This window comes from Canis lupus, chromosome X, assembly GCF_003254725.2.
Source record: "Canis lupus dingo isolate Sandy chromosome X, ASM325472v2, whole genome shotgun sequence".
Lineage (NCBI taxonomy): Eukaryota > Metazoa > Chordata > Mammalia > Carnivora > Canidae > Canis > Canis lupus.
In genome coordinates this window covers 109150806-109167762 of record NC_064281.1, presented here as the reverse complement: position 1 = coordinate 109167762, position 16957 = coordinate 109150806, and the positions used below count along the sequence as shown (strand labels likewise).

At 41.6% G+C, this 16957-nt stretch overlaps 1 protein-coding gene across 5 annotated transcripts in view; it reads left to right on the top strand.

Moving 5' to 3' along the window:
- The window catches only part of FGF13 (fibroblast growth factor 13), a 497912-nt gene extending 491798 nt beyond the window's left edge, over positions 1-6114 (top strand). For all 5 annotated transcript variants that reach the window (XM_025460883.3, XM_025460886.2, XM_025460884.3 and 2 more), the window contains 2 exons: positions 2976-3174; positions 4705-6114. In XM_025460883.3, coding sequence (XP_025316668.1) covers positions 2976-3174; positions 4705-4841 — 336 coding nt within the window. In that variant the 3' untranslated portion in view covers positions 4842-6114. The remainder of the gene's footprint in view (positions 1-2975; positions 3175-4704) is intronic.
- Positions 6115-16957: the final 10843 nt, after the last annotated feature.

Below are 16957 nucleotides of genomic sequence, written 5' to 3'. Positions count from 1 at the left end.
TTATTGGGATTATTTTCTGATGGGACTAGCATGTCACTAAAGCAGGCCTTTTGATATATTAAAATTTTTTAAAAAGAAAAAAAAGTGTTACATTCTAAGCAAAGGAAATTAGTGGCATCTGGAAAGGGAATGAGGCACCCATGAGCCTGCGGCAGAGGATGAGGCTGAAGTCGTGGTAGTGGCTGAGTTGTGGAGAATTTTAGATGCCACATCAAGTCATGGTTTGTACTGCAAAACAGGCGGAACTGTCCACAATGCCTAAGGAAGGGGATTTTATGTGCCAGCAGAAGGGGAAAAGCCAGTTAGCGCGGTTATTACTGCAGGCCAGCAGAGAGGTCAGAGGGCACAAGCTACGACACTTGCAATGGAAATGAAAGGGAGAGATCGTGGGCTGGAGGGATTGTGGGTGAACTTCAAGGTCGCCTCAAGTTTTCCGTGGGAGCAGCTGCCAGGATAGGGTGGTGGGTGATACTGAGACACGGGGGCCCCAGAAGTGGAAGTTACAGAGACTGTAGCCCTGGGCTTCCAGTAATATCCTTCTGCTTTTTCTGTTCTGAATTCTTACCCACCCTTCAAAGCTCACCTAGGATGACACCCTCCCTGTGAAGCCCATCCCTCCGCTGTCCCCCAGTCCGAGTGAAGCGGGCTTCCTCTGTTCTTGTAAAACACCCCCTGTCCGTCTCCCCCACTGAACCGAATGGCAGCACACCTTGTGTTCCAAATCATTTGGGTATCTGGCCAACTCCTGCAAAGACATGGCAGGCTTTTTGAGGCTACTTGTTTACCTGTGAACTGTGACGCCACCCAAGCATCCAGTGGATCGTCAGAAACTGCGTATGAATGAATGCATGAATGCTGCCGTCACACAGAACATTAACTGCAGCCCTTTTCGGGGACCGACCTCAGCACATGGTCATCCCATCCCACCGTTTGGGAGTCGGTGATACAGTATGTTTATGCGCCTACCCAGTATCATTCACCTCGATCATATTTGTTCTTGACAATATTTATTTTTGAATGGTTTATGAAAGTAAAACTCACCTTCCAAGGATGAGATTTTTTTTATTTCCCAAATACTGATTTCTTTTTTTTTTTAAGATTTTATTTATTGATTTGAGAGAGAAAGAGAGTGCAAGCAGGGAGAGAGGCAGAGGGAGAAGCAGACTCCCCGCTGAGCTGGGAGTCTAGTATGGGGCTCCATCCCAGGACCCTGAGATCATGACTTGAGCTGAAGGCACATGCTTAACTGACTGAACCACCTAGGCAGCGCCCCCAAAGGGTGATTTCATTCCTAAAGAATTTCAGCAATGTTCTATGCAACAGTCTTCATCACTAGAAGAAACGTGGAGATTTTAGTCAGATTTCTTTGTAGGCATTCATTGGATTTCCCCGTGTTCCCCTACGAAGGGAAGTTTTCACAGCCCATGAAGAAACGTGGGTTCGTTCCCACAGGTGATAGTTGCCTTGGAAATACATTTCTTCTTGAGCAGGTCGAATTTGTGTGAATCCTTGGAGGAGCTACCAAGTGTGGCTGAAATAACCCCAAAAGATGACTCTCATCTGTGCTGTGGAGGCCAGATGGGGAGAATTGGTGAGATAACAGAGTCAAACTGGTTCTGTGGATTCCTGGAAGAAAATGTGGCTTAACTTTCAACACAAGGCTGCCTCATTTGAGGAATCTGTCCCTCTTTCCTGAAGTGACCCCAGATTCTGAGAGCACTTCAGATTCTGTTCTGCAGATAGCATGCATTGCTTCAACTGAGATCTAACATGAAAATGAAGGAAGCTAGGGCCATGGAGGCATTGTTCATAAAGGGCTGGTGTCCAGAAATCATACGATATTTTTACAAGGGTTTTTTTGTTGTTGTTGTTGTTGTTGTTGTTTTTTAGGGTTTTGTCAGAAGGTATTCCTGATAACAGCAACTTAGCCAATACCTAAGATGGCTTCCTCAGTGCCACTGACACACGTAGCTCAGTTAGCATTCTTCTCGTTGTCTTCGACCGCACATGGACCCCCTGCTACTCTTTGGGTTACTTAGGGATTAGAATCTGCTCTTCATTTCATTTGGCTTACAAATGGCTATTTTTAATGGTTGGTTATTGCATATGCAAAAATCCACAGAACTTAAAAGAAGGTTTTTAGTTTGTTTGTTGTTTTTGTTTTGTTCCTGAGATAGTCTGTTGGATTGAGAACCCTTCATTTGTATGGGCAGATCCAAAGAAAACATGGTCAAGAACATGGCAGAAATCCCATTCCAGGGTTCAAAGTCCCCTGGGCTTCTCTCTCATGTCTGCTTGTAGAATTACTGTAAATTCCTTGCTTCTCTATTGATTTGCTTGTAAACATTACTGTAAGCCAAGGATGAGGTGAGGGGAGAATATTTTTTCCTTTTTTAAGTCCAGGTCCAATGATTAAAAAACAAATCAATTTGGTTTCCCTAAAAGTGAAGGGTAGCTTTTCTTGGTAGCAACTCCCTACAAATGTAGGCAGCCAGTAATGTCACATTGTAACACAGATTTTAGCCTCAGGCCGTTGACAATTATAGTGTATGGTAACTGGAGAATCTATGAAAATTAAGTAGAAGGACCAAATGTTTATTTTCTCATATTTAATCCTGAAGGAAACAAAGCTCCATGTGACAGCTTTATACTTGTCTTTTCAATCTTTAGCTCTTGCATTTGTCCAATATATTACAGTTATGTAGCTTGTTCTAATTTTTCCATTATCTTCTTACAAAGAGAGATAGTCATTGATCAGTAGCACTTGCACTTAGGGCTTTTTTCCAAAGCATCACGTGAAATGTTATATATAGTCTTGGTTTCCAATGATAATAGTTTATGCTGTTAAGATAGAGCACTGGTCATAGAAGCTTGTACAAACTATGTCCTCAACTCCTGAAGGACAATACCACAGGCTTCTCCACAAAATTCAGAGCTGTAAATATTGAGCTTTGGTTTATTGACTTTTCTTGCAGGAACATTTTACACCTGAGTGCAAATTCAAAGAATCAGTGTTTGAAAATTATTACGTGACGTATTCATCGATGATATACCGCCAGCAGCAGTCCGGCCGAGGGTGGTATCTGGGTCTGAACAAGGAAGGGGAGATCATGAAAGGAAACCATGTGAAGAAAAACAAGCCTGCAGCTCACTTTCTGCCCAAACCACTCAAAGGTAAACCTCATACGATTAGGAACTATGGATTTAGAGTACCCATACTTTCTCTCTCTCTCTCTCTCTCTGACTATCATAAATAAATAAAAATTAAAAAAAAAAGGATCCCTGGGTGGCGCAGCGGTTTAGCTCCTGCCTTTGGCCCAGGGCGCGATCCTGGAGACCCGGAATCGAGTCCCACGTCGGGCTCCCGGTGCATGGAGCCTGCTTCTCCCTCTGCCTGTGTCTCTGCCTCTATCTCTCTCTATCATAAATAAATAAAAATTTAAAAAAATAGAATACCCATACTTAATCCTTCATCACACTTCTCTAAGTAGAACGTAATTCTTCCTCGTTAAAGGCAATTATACAGAAATTCAGTAACATTTTATAACACTTAAAACATGAAGCATTGACAATAGCATCCAATCTTCTGATCTGAATTTTCCCACAGTACACCTATAGATAGTAACACCTTGCTTATGTGGGAGCAGCTTGATGGCTAACTCAGGACAGCCAAAAACCCCAAATTACACCAAAATGGTTCCTGGACAGAAACACAGATGCTAAAACGTGCACACACTTAACACTTAATCCCTTTAAGGGCCCAGCAATATCATCCCAACAGTTTTCATTATACTTTGTCTGCAGCCATCGTTGGCAGATTAGTAGCAAACTGGAAAGGGTAAGGGATGGAAGTGGGATGCAGAAGATAAGGATGTCGGAAGTAGCTGAGACGTGGTAGAGAAGGGTTAGAGCACGCGGGCAAGGCAGAGCAAGACATCCAAGAGGTTACCGGCCTGGGGTTCGGATCAAGGTGAAAGTGGCAACAGACAGCCCCATCAGATCTGCAGAGCACTGCTGAGCAGCAAATGTTCTGTGGCCAGGCTGCTTGGATTTGAATCCCAACTCCACTCTATACTAACAGGGCGGTCATGGGTGGATTATTGACCTGTGTGTGTGCCTCAAATTCATCAACTGTAAAGTGTGGATAGAGCACTCGAGTCACAGGCTTCTCAGGTGGAACAAATGAGGTAGTGCATGTGAAGTGCTTTGGATAGTGTCTAGTACGCTGTAGGTGCCCTGTAAGTGTAAGCTAGTATTGTTACTCACGGCACCGCAATAACACGATTTACCGCTTCCTGCATTAAGAATTGCACTAATATTTAGATCCTTGGAGAACGAATGTCCTTTTCAGTATGATAGAAATTGGTGTTTTAAAATGTTTTAAATTTTAATATTTGGCTTGCACAGCATGCTGTAGATTATATTTAAACTTCTAAGAGCTTTATTAAATGCATTTTTCATCAGTCCCCTCATGTACATAACACATAAGTGAGGGCAACGAGGCATTAGAATTCTTTGCACACGACTGCACCAAGCCCAGATCTTGCTTAAGCCAAGCCAGCCTATTGTCGGCCGAGTCCTTGAAGGCAGCATTTTCAGCGTGCATCCTAAAGCACGGAAGCCTTAGTAACCGGACGAGAAGCTGAGGGCCAGTGCGGGGTGCACGTCCGAAGGCCACTGACCCGATGTTTCTGTGCTTTCCAGTGGCCATGTACAAGGAGCCGTCATTGCACGACCTGACCGAGTTCTCCCGATCTGGAAGCGGGACCCCTACGAAGAGTAGAAGTGTCTCCGGCGTGCTGAACGGAGGCAAATCCATGAGCCACAACGAATCAACGTAGCCAGTGAGGGCAAGACAAGGGCTCTGTAACAGAACCTTACCTCCAGGTGCTGTTGAATTCTAGCAGTCCTTCACCCAAAAGTTCACAGTTGTCAATGACGTTTACCAAACAAACAGGCAGAGTGCACTAGTCTCTCTGCCACTAAAACCTTCCTATCATCCATACTAACGCCCCATAATTTCAATTGAGCTTGTGCAGCAGACTGCCAAGCGCCATCAGTGGTGAACTAAATCCTGGAGAAGGACTGCCCAATTTCTCATGATCTCACCTGTGCTTTGGGGATGGCAAGCCAAAAACATTTCACAGCACTAATGCCGATAAAAATTTGCTCTCCAACCAAGAAAATTTAAAAGACCACAATTGCTCTTCAAAAACTAAACTAAACTAAACTAAAACAAAATTAACTGCTTAAATGTTTTGTAGGGGCAAACAAAATTATGTGACTTGTGTTGTTTTCTTGGCTTAATGTTTTCTATCTACGCTTGATTCAAATGTATTTACTTTGGTATAGTGCAACTTTATGATTTCTGAAATTCAATGGTTCTATTGACTCTGTGTCACTTAATCCAAATCAACCAAATTCAGGGTTGAATCTGAATTGGCATCTCAGGCTCAAGGTAACAGTGTTCTTGTGATTCTACCAATTTTTTTTTTTTTTTTAGATTTGTAGTGTATCCTGGTCAAGTTCTTGTGCTGTATTCTGTGCATAGAAATTGAGGTGTATTGTCAACCCCAGTCAGTAAAGATTACTTAAAAAAAAGATTATCCTCAAGTGTAGATTTCTCTTAATTCCATTTGTGTTACCATGTTAAACTACTGTTGTGGCTTCTTGTATAAAGACAGGACCTGTGGAACTGTGATGTCGTCTTTTGTGTTGTTAAAATAAGAAATGTCTTATCTGTATATGTACGAGTCCTCCTGTCATTGTATTTGGCATGTGAATATTGTGTACAAGGAAATGTTAAGACTGGTTACCCCTAAACAACATATACTTATACTTGCTTCTGGAAAAGTGTTTAAGACTTAGCTAGGTTTCCATTTAGATCTTCATATCTGTTGCATGGAAGAAAGTTGGAATCTTGGCATAGAGTTGCATGACGTGTAAGATTTTGTGCATTAATAATTGTTAAAATCTGTGTTCCAAAAGTGGACATAGCATGTACAGGCAGTTTTCTGTCCTGTGCACAAAAAAAGTTAAAAAAAAGTTGTTTAATATTTGTTGTTGTATACCCAAATACGCACCGAATAAACTCTTTATATTCATTCAAAGAAATCCTTCGACGTGTATTTATTGTCTGTCACGTGCCATTAACCATCATAGAAACTGGTGCTAAACATTGAATTATGTATATAAGGTCACTGCCTTTGGTCTACAGTCTAGAGATTCAGATTAACATGAACTCCCTTTAAACTGAGGCTGTTACCAGTTATTGGACTTGGACTTCAGATTGGAACAGAGAATTCTCATTCCCAGTGAGTGATGGAATTATACAAATGAGACCTGTGTTCTGGTATTCTCTCTGCCATTCACACTGTCAGTTCCCCTCTCCCCTGGTCATTTCTCTTGGAGGAGGGGGAAAGCACAGGACTGCATAAAGGCTTTTCCACCTCCAAAGGCTGAAGGAAAATGTAAGCATTTTTTAAAATTTATTCATGATAGACATAGAGAGAGAGAGAGAGAGATTGAGAGAGAGGCAGAGACACAGGCAGAGGGAGAAGCAGGCTCCATGCCGGGAGCCCGACGCGGGACTCAATCCTGAGACTCCAGGATCGATCGCGCCCTGGGCCAAAGGAGGTGCCAAACCGCTGAGCCACCCAGGGATCCCCAGCATTTTTAATGTCAGTGAGTTCACACTAGTTCCCCAAAGCTGCCACCACCTGGCAACACCTGCTTCAGGAGTAGCCGATACATGAAGGAAAGAGTGGAGAACAGGTAAAAACATAATCGACTGGTGCTTTCCGTGGCATCCATCAAACAAGGTTATTGGGGCCCTGGGCAGCATGCTTTTGCACAGAGGGAAGGCTCCCCGTTCCTGAGATGTTTGGGCCAGCTTCAATGGGAGCTCTTCGCCCAGCCCAGTCATCCAGAAATGGCATCCTAAGCCCTCACCCTGCCTGAGCTCCGAAGTCTGCCTGCATGAAGTGAGGCTGCCCGCCTAGCTTGGATTCAGTAGCCTTGTATTAAGTACCATGAATAGAATCACTCAACCCTTATTAAGTCTTACTGATTTTCAATCAGTAGAGAAAAGTAATGCATTGTCTTCCTCTTGTTCCGAGGACTTTCAGGTTTGGTTACTGACTATTTTGGTTGCTTTAGCTTTCTCATTGTTCACAAACAAGCGTAGGTCTGCTGGCTATAAACAAATCAGAGCACTGGTGTCTCAGGGAAGGCTGGCATAAATAAAAAGTGGTCAGAAAACCCAGGAAGAATCCGTTATTCCCAGCATTCTCTTTGAATTGCTTTTAACAGGAAGCGATGCTTAAATAAATCAATAATTCAGTAGCCATCAAAAAAACCTCCCAACAAGTGATGATACTTTCACACATCTTCACACACACTTACTTCCGTGGTAGAAAATATTAGCCCTGCTACACGCTTGATGAAAGAACGGTTCTGGGAAACACTGCAGAGACTGGGCTCTCAGACACATCAGACCCACCTAGAGGGCCTATAGGAGGTTGCTGAACCCCACCTCCAGAGTCTCTGATTGAGTAGGTCTGGGGTGGGCTCCAGACTTCAGATCTCCAACAAATTCCTAGGCGATGCTGAGGCGGCTGGTCCTGGGGAATCACTCTCCGAGAACCACTCACATACACTATTCCCTTGTTTGGGATTCAAAATGTGTGGTAGCACACTGAATTCTAAGAAGCCCCGTGTCAAGGAAGCCTGCTTGACTTTGAGAAACACTGGGATAAAGAAATTGATCTGGCCACGAAGCCAGAGTGTCAGAGAGCACCTATTAACACTGCGGCAGAGCGGTGATACTCCAGCCTTTCTCGGGTACCAAATCGCCTGTGGTGGCCACCCACTGCCTGGTTTTAGGCTAGGCCTGGGAATCTGCTGCATCTGCCACCCAGCCCAGCCCAGCTCCCACTCCTCGATGGCAGAGCCCTCGATTTCATGTTGTCTCCATGGTCGGTGAGTATGTAGCCAATCCCTGCATCGTTGTAAGCCCAGGGGGACAATACAGGTAGAAACCGCTTTTACCAAGCTACTTGTAAGTAAAATTTAGCAAAACAAATGCTGACTTTTTCCTTCAGGAGATGTGTCTGTATCTGGAGGGAACACACACTCCTTGCCACAGAACCCTCAAAGGCCCGAGAGGAGCCGTGACCTCTAACGCTTCTTCCCACCTCCCTCGGCAGCATGATGCCCCATCCCTAAGCCAGCCAAGTTCGCGGAAGAATTTGTTACAGACCCCAGCTACTAGTTTCCAAATTTTCCAAGCATCTATTGTCCAAGTGAACACTGGGGAGGGGGAATGGATGTCTTTTAGGATTACCTCTCCATCGGAAGCAGCCGATCATAACCGGTCTGGGGATAAGGGATGGCAAAAGCAGAACTGATCCACTTTGAATCGATGTCATTCAAATGTACCTTAGGAGCCTCATGTAGCCGAAGGTGCCATTCACAGGTTAAATTGAAATGTGCCCTCACTGGCATGTGCATATTTCTCCCAACAGTCCTTTCCAGGCAATCTAGGCTTTTCTGTCATGCTTCTCAAACTTCTTCCAGTCCTTACACAGAGCCATTTCCACACTTCAGGTACTGATTATAAGCAGCAGCCACTTGCCAGTCCCAAAACGTACAGGGATATGGCAGTGATATAATGGATGACCATTTCCAATCCCCAAAACCAGTAGAGCATTCAACTCTTGATCTCTAGGTGGTGAGTTCAAGCCCCACATTGGGCATGGAGCCTACTTTTTAAAAAAGGCAGTGGAGAACTGTAGGTTCTAGGCAGGTCACTAGCACCCCAAATTAGGAACCATATTTACAATGACAGCTTTTCATACTTTTTATCCCTCTGAATGCAAAGATGTGGTCCCATGGTTTGGCTTGATGCATTTAGTTACCGTGGAATGAAAGCAGCAGGCTGCCACCTTGGGTTGTGCCTTTTCCCCCCTAAGGATTGAGAATGCAATCAAACTATAGTACACACAACAGGATGTCTCTAATTCTGGGCTGCTTTTTAGCCCTGAGAAGAAAAAGAGGAAAATCCAAACTTAGAGAAACAGCATTTGGAGATGACTCTTTCATAGACCATCCTGGATCTTTTCTTTTTTAAAAAAGTTGTGTTTATTGAAGTAACCTCTACTCCCAACATGGGACTTGAACTCACGACCCCGAGATCAAGAGCCCCCTGCTCTTCTGACTGAGCCAGCCAGCTGCCTCTATCCTGGACCTTTTTAATCTCCTAAACACTGTGCTCCTTTCTAAATGTTAGTTTGAATCTGTTGCACTGAGAACAATAATCTTTGCCAAATCAACCAGCCCTTTTGCTAATATCACATGAGAACAAGTGTCTGGTATTTTCTTCATCACAATTACTCTAATAAAAAATACAGAAAAGTACATGGCATCATCTTGGGAATGTTCCAGTTTCTATGTGGGTATTCTTAAAGAGGGTTGTAACAGCTGCAGTTCTGTCATTGTGCAGGAAGTCTTTCTGGAACACTCAGCATGGATGGCTTTCAGTATTAAAATTCTAAACTAAACAAATATCAATCCAATTTCTCCTTTTCTATTTATTTGTGTTTCAAACAATGCCTCTCTCTCTCTCTCTCTCTCTCTCTCTCTCTCTCTCTCCACACACACACACACACACACACACACACACACAGAGTCACTTCACTCATGCACACACATGTAGAGGTGCCTCCCAAAGGTCTCAGAGATGCTCTATCCTTTGGGGAGATGAACAGAGGTCTATTCAGTAGGGAGCCTGGGACAATCAAGTTAAAAAAGCCAGGGCTCCCTGGCTTCAGAAGCCGTCCCGCCTGCTGTGACACTTAGGTACACTAGAGTATCACCCAGGGTTGTCCTTCAACATGTTCACATGTGTGCATATTTGGTACCTTAAATACTTGCACTGGCTCTTGCAATAATTTGTTTGCAATTCTGTAAAGTTAACAATTAGAGTAAGAGAAATCTACAAGGGTGATGAATGAGTGAAAGCTCAGCTCCTTTAAATCAATTGCTCAGCTTGTTGGCTCAGTGGATGTTTATTACTTTCTAAGCTGTCAATGCTGCACAGCAAGTAACTGAGGCCTGGATAAAGCATTCACGCAAGGACAAATGGATTGAGACTGAGTCAGTCTTGCAAGAAAAGAGATATTCTGGGGTTTAGCAACAGGGGAATTTTATTTCCTTATTGGAATTAATAAAGTGGAACTACAGTTGGAAATAACAATTCATTTCTACATTCCTCACATATGTAAACCTCTCTGTCACTAATACCCTTACACAAACTGGATGATTACTACTCAAGTGTTTTTTCCTTCTTTAAAAATTGCAAAACCAGGAAGAATTCATTCTCAAAGGCTGGCTACACTACAATTTTCCTCTAATGTAAAACAGCTGAACAAAACAGTATGAACAACGTTTGAGTTTCATGGGCTTTAGGGGCATTTCAAAACACATCATCATTACATTAACCCATATACTGAAGGCCAAATACACACAAAACACTGATTATGGGGTGTGTGTGTGTATGTGTGTGTGCATGCATGTGTGTGCACACCTATGTGTGCGTGTGTGTTGTGGGGCAGGACACAGTCTTGCTGTGTGTACTCTCAGGGAGGTTTCAGTAGAGAGATCTTCACATTTCCTAACATCATGTGACTAAACTGCACTAGAAACCAAACACACAGGTTCTACTTTCTAGAAACTCTCAGTGTAACATAGATAGCAGATATAGTCAGATTTCAACAAATGCTATAATACGATCAAGATCCCAGGAGAACGAAATGGGGAAGAAAAAGTTAATGAGGGAAACTAAAAGTTTCAAAGGGGAGTTAATTTTTACTTGAGCCTTGACAGTGGAATGGGAGGGGCACCTGGGTGGCTCAATGGTTGGCAGGTGCCTTTGGCTCAGGGCATGATCCCGGGGTCCTGGAATCGAGTCCCACATTGGGGTCCCCACAGGGAGCGTGTTTTCCCCCTGCCTATGTCTCTGCCTCTCTCTGTGTGTCTCTCATGAATAAATAAATAAAATCTATTTTAAAAAAAGAAAGAGAGTGGAGTGGGAATTCAACAGCTAGAAAGGTAGTATAGACAACCCTAGGCCAAAAACCACTCTAGGGAAAGGTGCAGAGTCCTGAAATAGCACAAAGCATCCAGAAAACATTAGCCTACAGTGTGGCTGGACAAAGGAGGCACAGCCCCTGGTATGGGAATGACACTCGGAGAAGAATGCCCTCCCCACAACGTTTCATTCTCTTACTGTCTCATTGCCTGAAGGACACTATAAGCCTCCCAAGCCTGGATTCCTGGAGTGTCTCTGAAACCTAGTTACTCTCTGTTATGTAGAAACCCAATGAGTAAATTAGTCTCTTTGGTAGACAGAAACCAAAGGAAATAGTTTATGAGCAAAGTATGATTCACGGCCTAGCTTATTAGACTGGAGTGGACTTAATAACAGTGCGTTCTTTGCCTGCCCTGAGAAGAATTTGTCAAGCAATATGGGTGGTTTGGCCACTACAATCTTGTAGAGAAAAAAAGGAAGCAAGATGACAAAAGGAAATGGTCCCTCAAATGATTTATCTAGTTGGCAACACCTGGTCTGTTTCCAGATTTGAACTGTTTTGAACAGAGCTGCTATAAACAGTCTTATGCAAGGTTTTTGTGGAATTCTATTTACATTTACCTGAGATGAATACTGAGGAGCATGTTTTCTGTGCCCAAGGTAGGTGTATGGTTCATTTTATAAGCTACTGTTAGGGACACTGGAGAGCTCAGGTGGTTGAGTGTCCCACTCCTGATTTCGGCTCAGGTCGTGGGCTCAGGGTCTTGAGATCAAGCCTTGCACCTCAGGCTCTGTGCTGGGCGTGGCACCTGCTTAAGATTCTCTCTTCCTCTCCCTCTGCCCCTCCCTCCCTCATGCATGAATATGCTCTCTCTCTCAATAATAATAATAATAATAATAATAATAATAATAAGCTACTGTTAAAACTTTTCCCAAAGTAGTAATACTATTTTTACACTCCTACTAGCAGTGTATGAAAGTTCCAGTTGTTCCAGATCCTTGTCAACATTTGGTGTAACCAGTCCTTTTAATTTTAGTCATTCTGGTATATGTGTCATGGTGTCACGTTTGGTTTTAATCTCCACTTCCCTAACAATTAGTAATGGCAGGCACATTTTCACCTCCTTATTGGCCATTCCTGTATCTTCCTTTGTGAAATGTCTGCTTCTCTGACTCGTGCATTTATATGGCATTTTCTTTTTATTATTGATTTTTAAGGAATTCTTTATATAATCTAGGTACCATTTCTTTGTCAGGTATATGATTTGTGAATATTTTCTCCCAGTTTACCGATTTGTGTCAATTTTCTTAATGGTGACTTTTAGTGAGCCGAAATTTTCATTTTGATAAAGTCTAATTTATAAATTCTTTTCTTTTATGACTATTGATTTTTCTGTCCTGTCCTTAGCTTTTATGTTTACATCTATGATGCAGCTCTAAATTAATTTTTGTGTATGATGTAAGGTTCTAGTTGAGGTCATGTTTTTTTCATATATGGATATCCAGTTTCTCCAGCTCCAGTGGTTGAAAATAATTTTCACATTAAGTTGCTTTGGTGTCTGTGTCAGAAATCAAATAGCCATGTTTGTGTGAATCTATTTCTAGACTCTCTATTCTGTCCTGTTGGTATATTTATTGATTCTTATGCCAGTAGTACCCCGTCTAAATTATAGACTAATTTTGTACTAGGTCTTGAAGTCAGGTAATAAATCCTTCAGCTTTGTGCTTCTTTCCCAGATAGCTTTGGAAAATTCTAGGTCTTTTGCAGGTAGCTGGAGGTATCCCTCTAGTCTCACTCTTGAGTCTTCTGTCTTTCTACTTTTCCATCCCCTTGAAGGGCTTACTTCATCTCATATTTACACTAATCATTGATGATTAATGAATCTCCAAACCTTAATCTCCAGCTAAATCCAATTCAGGGCCAAACCTTTGTATACATTCCCCTAAAGCTTAGGGGAATGTACTATCATATCAATAAGGGATTATACTCATTAGGTCTCAGGTCTCTTCCAAGCTGGTCCAAATCAGGACCAAGGACATCCTTACCAGCTTCAAGTTCAGACAAAGGAGGTCTTTGAATTGCCTGTCTCCCATACTCAGCCAATCGTTGAGGGTCACCAAGTATTTATTTGTTCTTTCTTTTCCTTTTTTATTTTTTTGGCCATTCTTACTGACACCTCTGGAATATTCTACCTAGATTAATGTTACTGTCTCTCACTATCTCCCCTTCATATCCTGGCTAGATAATCTTTCTAACAATCCTTTAAGCTGTATTATTCCCTTATTTAATAAAGTATGATCAATTCTAAACCTCTGGATTTGGCCTTGGAGACTTGCCTATGTATGGTCTTTCTCCAACTCTCACACTTCATGCCCTAGTCACCTTTATAAGTAAATGTGTAATCTGGTAACTAGTTGAGCCTTTTAACAATGTCATTTTGACTACATAAAATTCAGCCTTTCCAGATATTACAAGGTGTAACTATAAAGAGTTTCCTCTGATGATAAGTAAAACCCATCCCTATTATTTAATAGCTACACTATATTAAAAATTTTCACCCTTCAATGATCATTTAAGCTCAAATTTAGATTATTTAACCAATAGGTCCTATCTTTTCAAAGTATTCTTAGGTCTGTTAATTAGTCAAGTTCCCAGAGCCACTTCAGTTCCCTTCGTTACACTGTGACTTACTCTTCAGCATTGAGCAAGTAGTTGGTCAGAACTTCAGATCATCCTCAACCTGAACAATGATGCTGATCAGGAATTTTCTCTTGGGACACCTGGGTGGTTCAGTGGTTGAGTGTCTGAACCCAGAGTTCCAGGATTGAGTTCTGCATCGGGCTCCCAGTGGGGAGCTTGCTTCTTCCTCTGCCTATATCTCTGCCTCTCTCTGTCTCTCATGAATAAATAAATAAAATCTTTAAAAAATTAAAATTAAAAAAAGGAATTTTCTCTTGGCTTTATTCCTTGACACTTCTGTAGGCAGCAGATTAAGGGTGTTCTTTTGTTCTGTTACTTTGACTTCAACAAGAAAGTTATTATCAAAATGGGCCTTAGTAAACTGATAGGTTTCCTTTTTGCATTTTATACATGATGAATTTCTCACTGCATCCCTTTCAATCCATACTCATTGCTCCCTGATAAAATTCCTATCCTTGTAGAAAGAAGCTTCATGTGATTTTAGTTTTATTAGAATTGGGGAGATAGGCACTTTATCCAGTTCCACCCCTTTCATTCATTTGCTTGATGGCCTAAGATAAGACATTCCTCCTTTCTTAGTTGTTTCATTTGTTAAAATGAGGGATTTTGAACCAACGGTGTTGAAGGACACTCTGATTATCCTAGTATAGAATTATATTTAGGGCTGCTATGATTGGAATGTCTGTGTCCCCCCCCCCACCACCACCACCAAATTCATATGTTGGAATCCTAACTGCCAACTTGATGGTGTAAGAAGACAGGATATTTGGGACAGGCTTAGGTGGTGAGGATGAAGTTTTCATGAACCAGATTAGTGTTTATAAAAGAGACCCCACAGAAATCCATCATTTCTTCCTCCATATTAGGACACCACAGGGAAGTCTGCACCCCAGAAGAGGGGCCTCACTTGACAGCGCTGGTGTCCTGATCTCGGGCTTCCAGCCTCCAGAGCTGTGAGGAATAAATGTCTATTGTTTATGAGTTATTTGGTCTGTAGTATTTTGTTATAGTGGCCCAGATGAATTAAGACAAAGGCCTTTTGGGTATCTGAGGGAAGATATTTGAATGAAGTCCACCCCTCAAAACACCATACGTAGGCAATTCCCAGTCTATTTATACATTAAGTTGGCCCAAAATCTAGAACTATTCCACTACTGGACCATATTTGGACCTCATGTTCTGAAAGTGAAACTTAAAATGGTAAAGAGATGAAATATGTTACTCATATAATCAAGACTGGGGACCAAAGAATAAACATCTTCCAAGACTGATGAGTTCATCTGCCATACTCAGTCATTCGTTTATCAAAAAATTATGGGGTTCTTACTAAGGCCCAGTTCTCATGTAGATACTCAGAATACAGGAATGAAATTAATATGGTCCTTGTCCTGGAAAATAATACAGCCTAATGAGAAAGACAGGATGTCTACAAAGAAATTACCCTCCTGACCGGAATGTAATATAATATTTACAATGTGTTACAGGACCACATTCTGATAGGTTAGCAACATCACAGCAAATAGTAGGGTTTCTGTCACCAATTATGGAAACTGAGTCAGTTTAGTCCCTTGGACTGTAGGGCTTTTTTAAGGAAAACGCATCTGCCCCTTCTTTCCTGGCATTGCTAGCATAAGAACACATCAAAGATTTTACATTTTCTCAGAACCAGAATTGTTCACACAGAATAAAATAGAAACATAGTGGGAGAATGTCCTAGATCTAAAACTACCCTTAGTGAGGTTGAAAGACTATCATTTTGAAATCCAGTATTAGACATTTCCAGGGTAAAATTTTAACAACACACACACACACACACACACACACACACACAAGCAAACCTATAGTCTTTCAATTCTCTCCATTACTGCATTATCCTTGTTCTTTACTAAAAGGTAGTGGTACCAAAAGATAGTGTTTCAGAACCTTTCTTTCTGCCATGGTATGCACTCAAATGGATGTACCGTGGCTCTTTTCAATTTCCTAATGACTAGCCCTGACCTCTTCCCACCTCCTCTTTCTGAAGAAAGCTGTCAGAATGTAGTTGGGTGCAATACTATGACTATAAGAATAAGTGCAAGTTTTCTGATTGCTTCATACTTTTATCTTGAAATAATTATAAATTCATAGAAGATGCAAAGAGTACAGAGAAGTCCTATGTGCTCTTTTCCTAGTTCCCTCAATGCTCAATGGTAACAACTTACATGACTATAGTACAATATGAAAACATTGACGTAATTATAGTACAATATGAAAACAAAGAAAATGACTTTGGTACAGTCCATAGACCATTTCAGATTTCATCCATTTTACAATGTGCTCGTGGGTGTGTGTGGTTCCAATTTTATAACCTGTGTAGATTCCTGCAACTACCACAATGATCACAATATTATTACCACTGAGATCCCTTGTGCTATTCCTTTGGAGTCACACTTGTTTCTCTCATCTGCCCTGTCCATAAAAGCCATAGAAGCCACTAATCTGTTCTCCATCTCCATAATTTTGTTATTTCAAGAATGTTACGTATAAATACCATCACACGGTATGTCACACTTTGACATTGGCTTTTCTCAATCAGCCAAATTCCCTTGAGATCCATCCAAGTTGTTGTATGTATCAATAATAATAATAATCACTAAAATCAATCAATAATCATTTAAATCAGTGAATAATCCATCCAAGTTGTTGCATGTTCAAGTGCATTCCTTTTCATTGCTGCATGGTATTCTCTGGAAGAGATGTGCCATAGTTTGTTTAATCACCTACCTGCTGAACACATTTGTATCATTTCCAGGTTTTGTTTATTACCAATGAAGTTGCTATGAACATTCATGTACAAGATTTTGTGTTAACGTAAGCTTTTATTTCTCTGGAATGAATGCACAACAATGCAATTGCTGAACCATATATTAATCATGTTTAGTTTTGTAAGAGATGGACAAACTGCTTTCTGCATGGCTGCCATTACTTCAGGCTCCACGATCAATGCATAGGAATCCGATTTCTCTGCATCCTCACCAGCTTTTGGTGTTGCCCCTATTTTATTTTGTTATAGCCATTCTGATAGATGCATGTGATATATGATTGTGGTTTTAACTGCATTTCCCCAGGGCTAACGATGTTCCCCATTTTTTCATGTTTTCATTTTCCATTAATACATCCTATTTTGT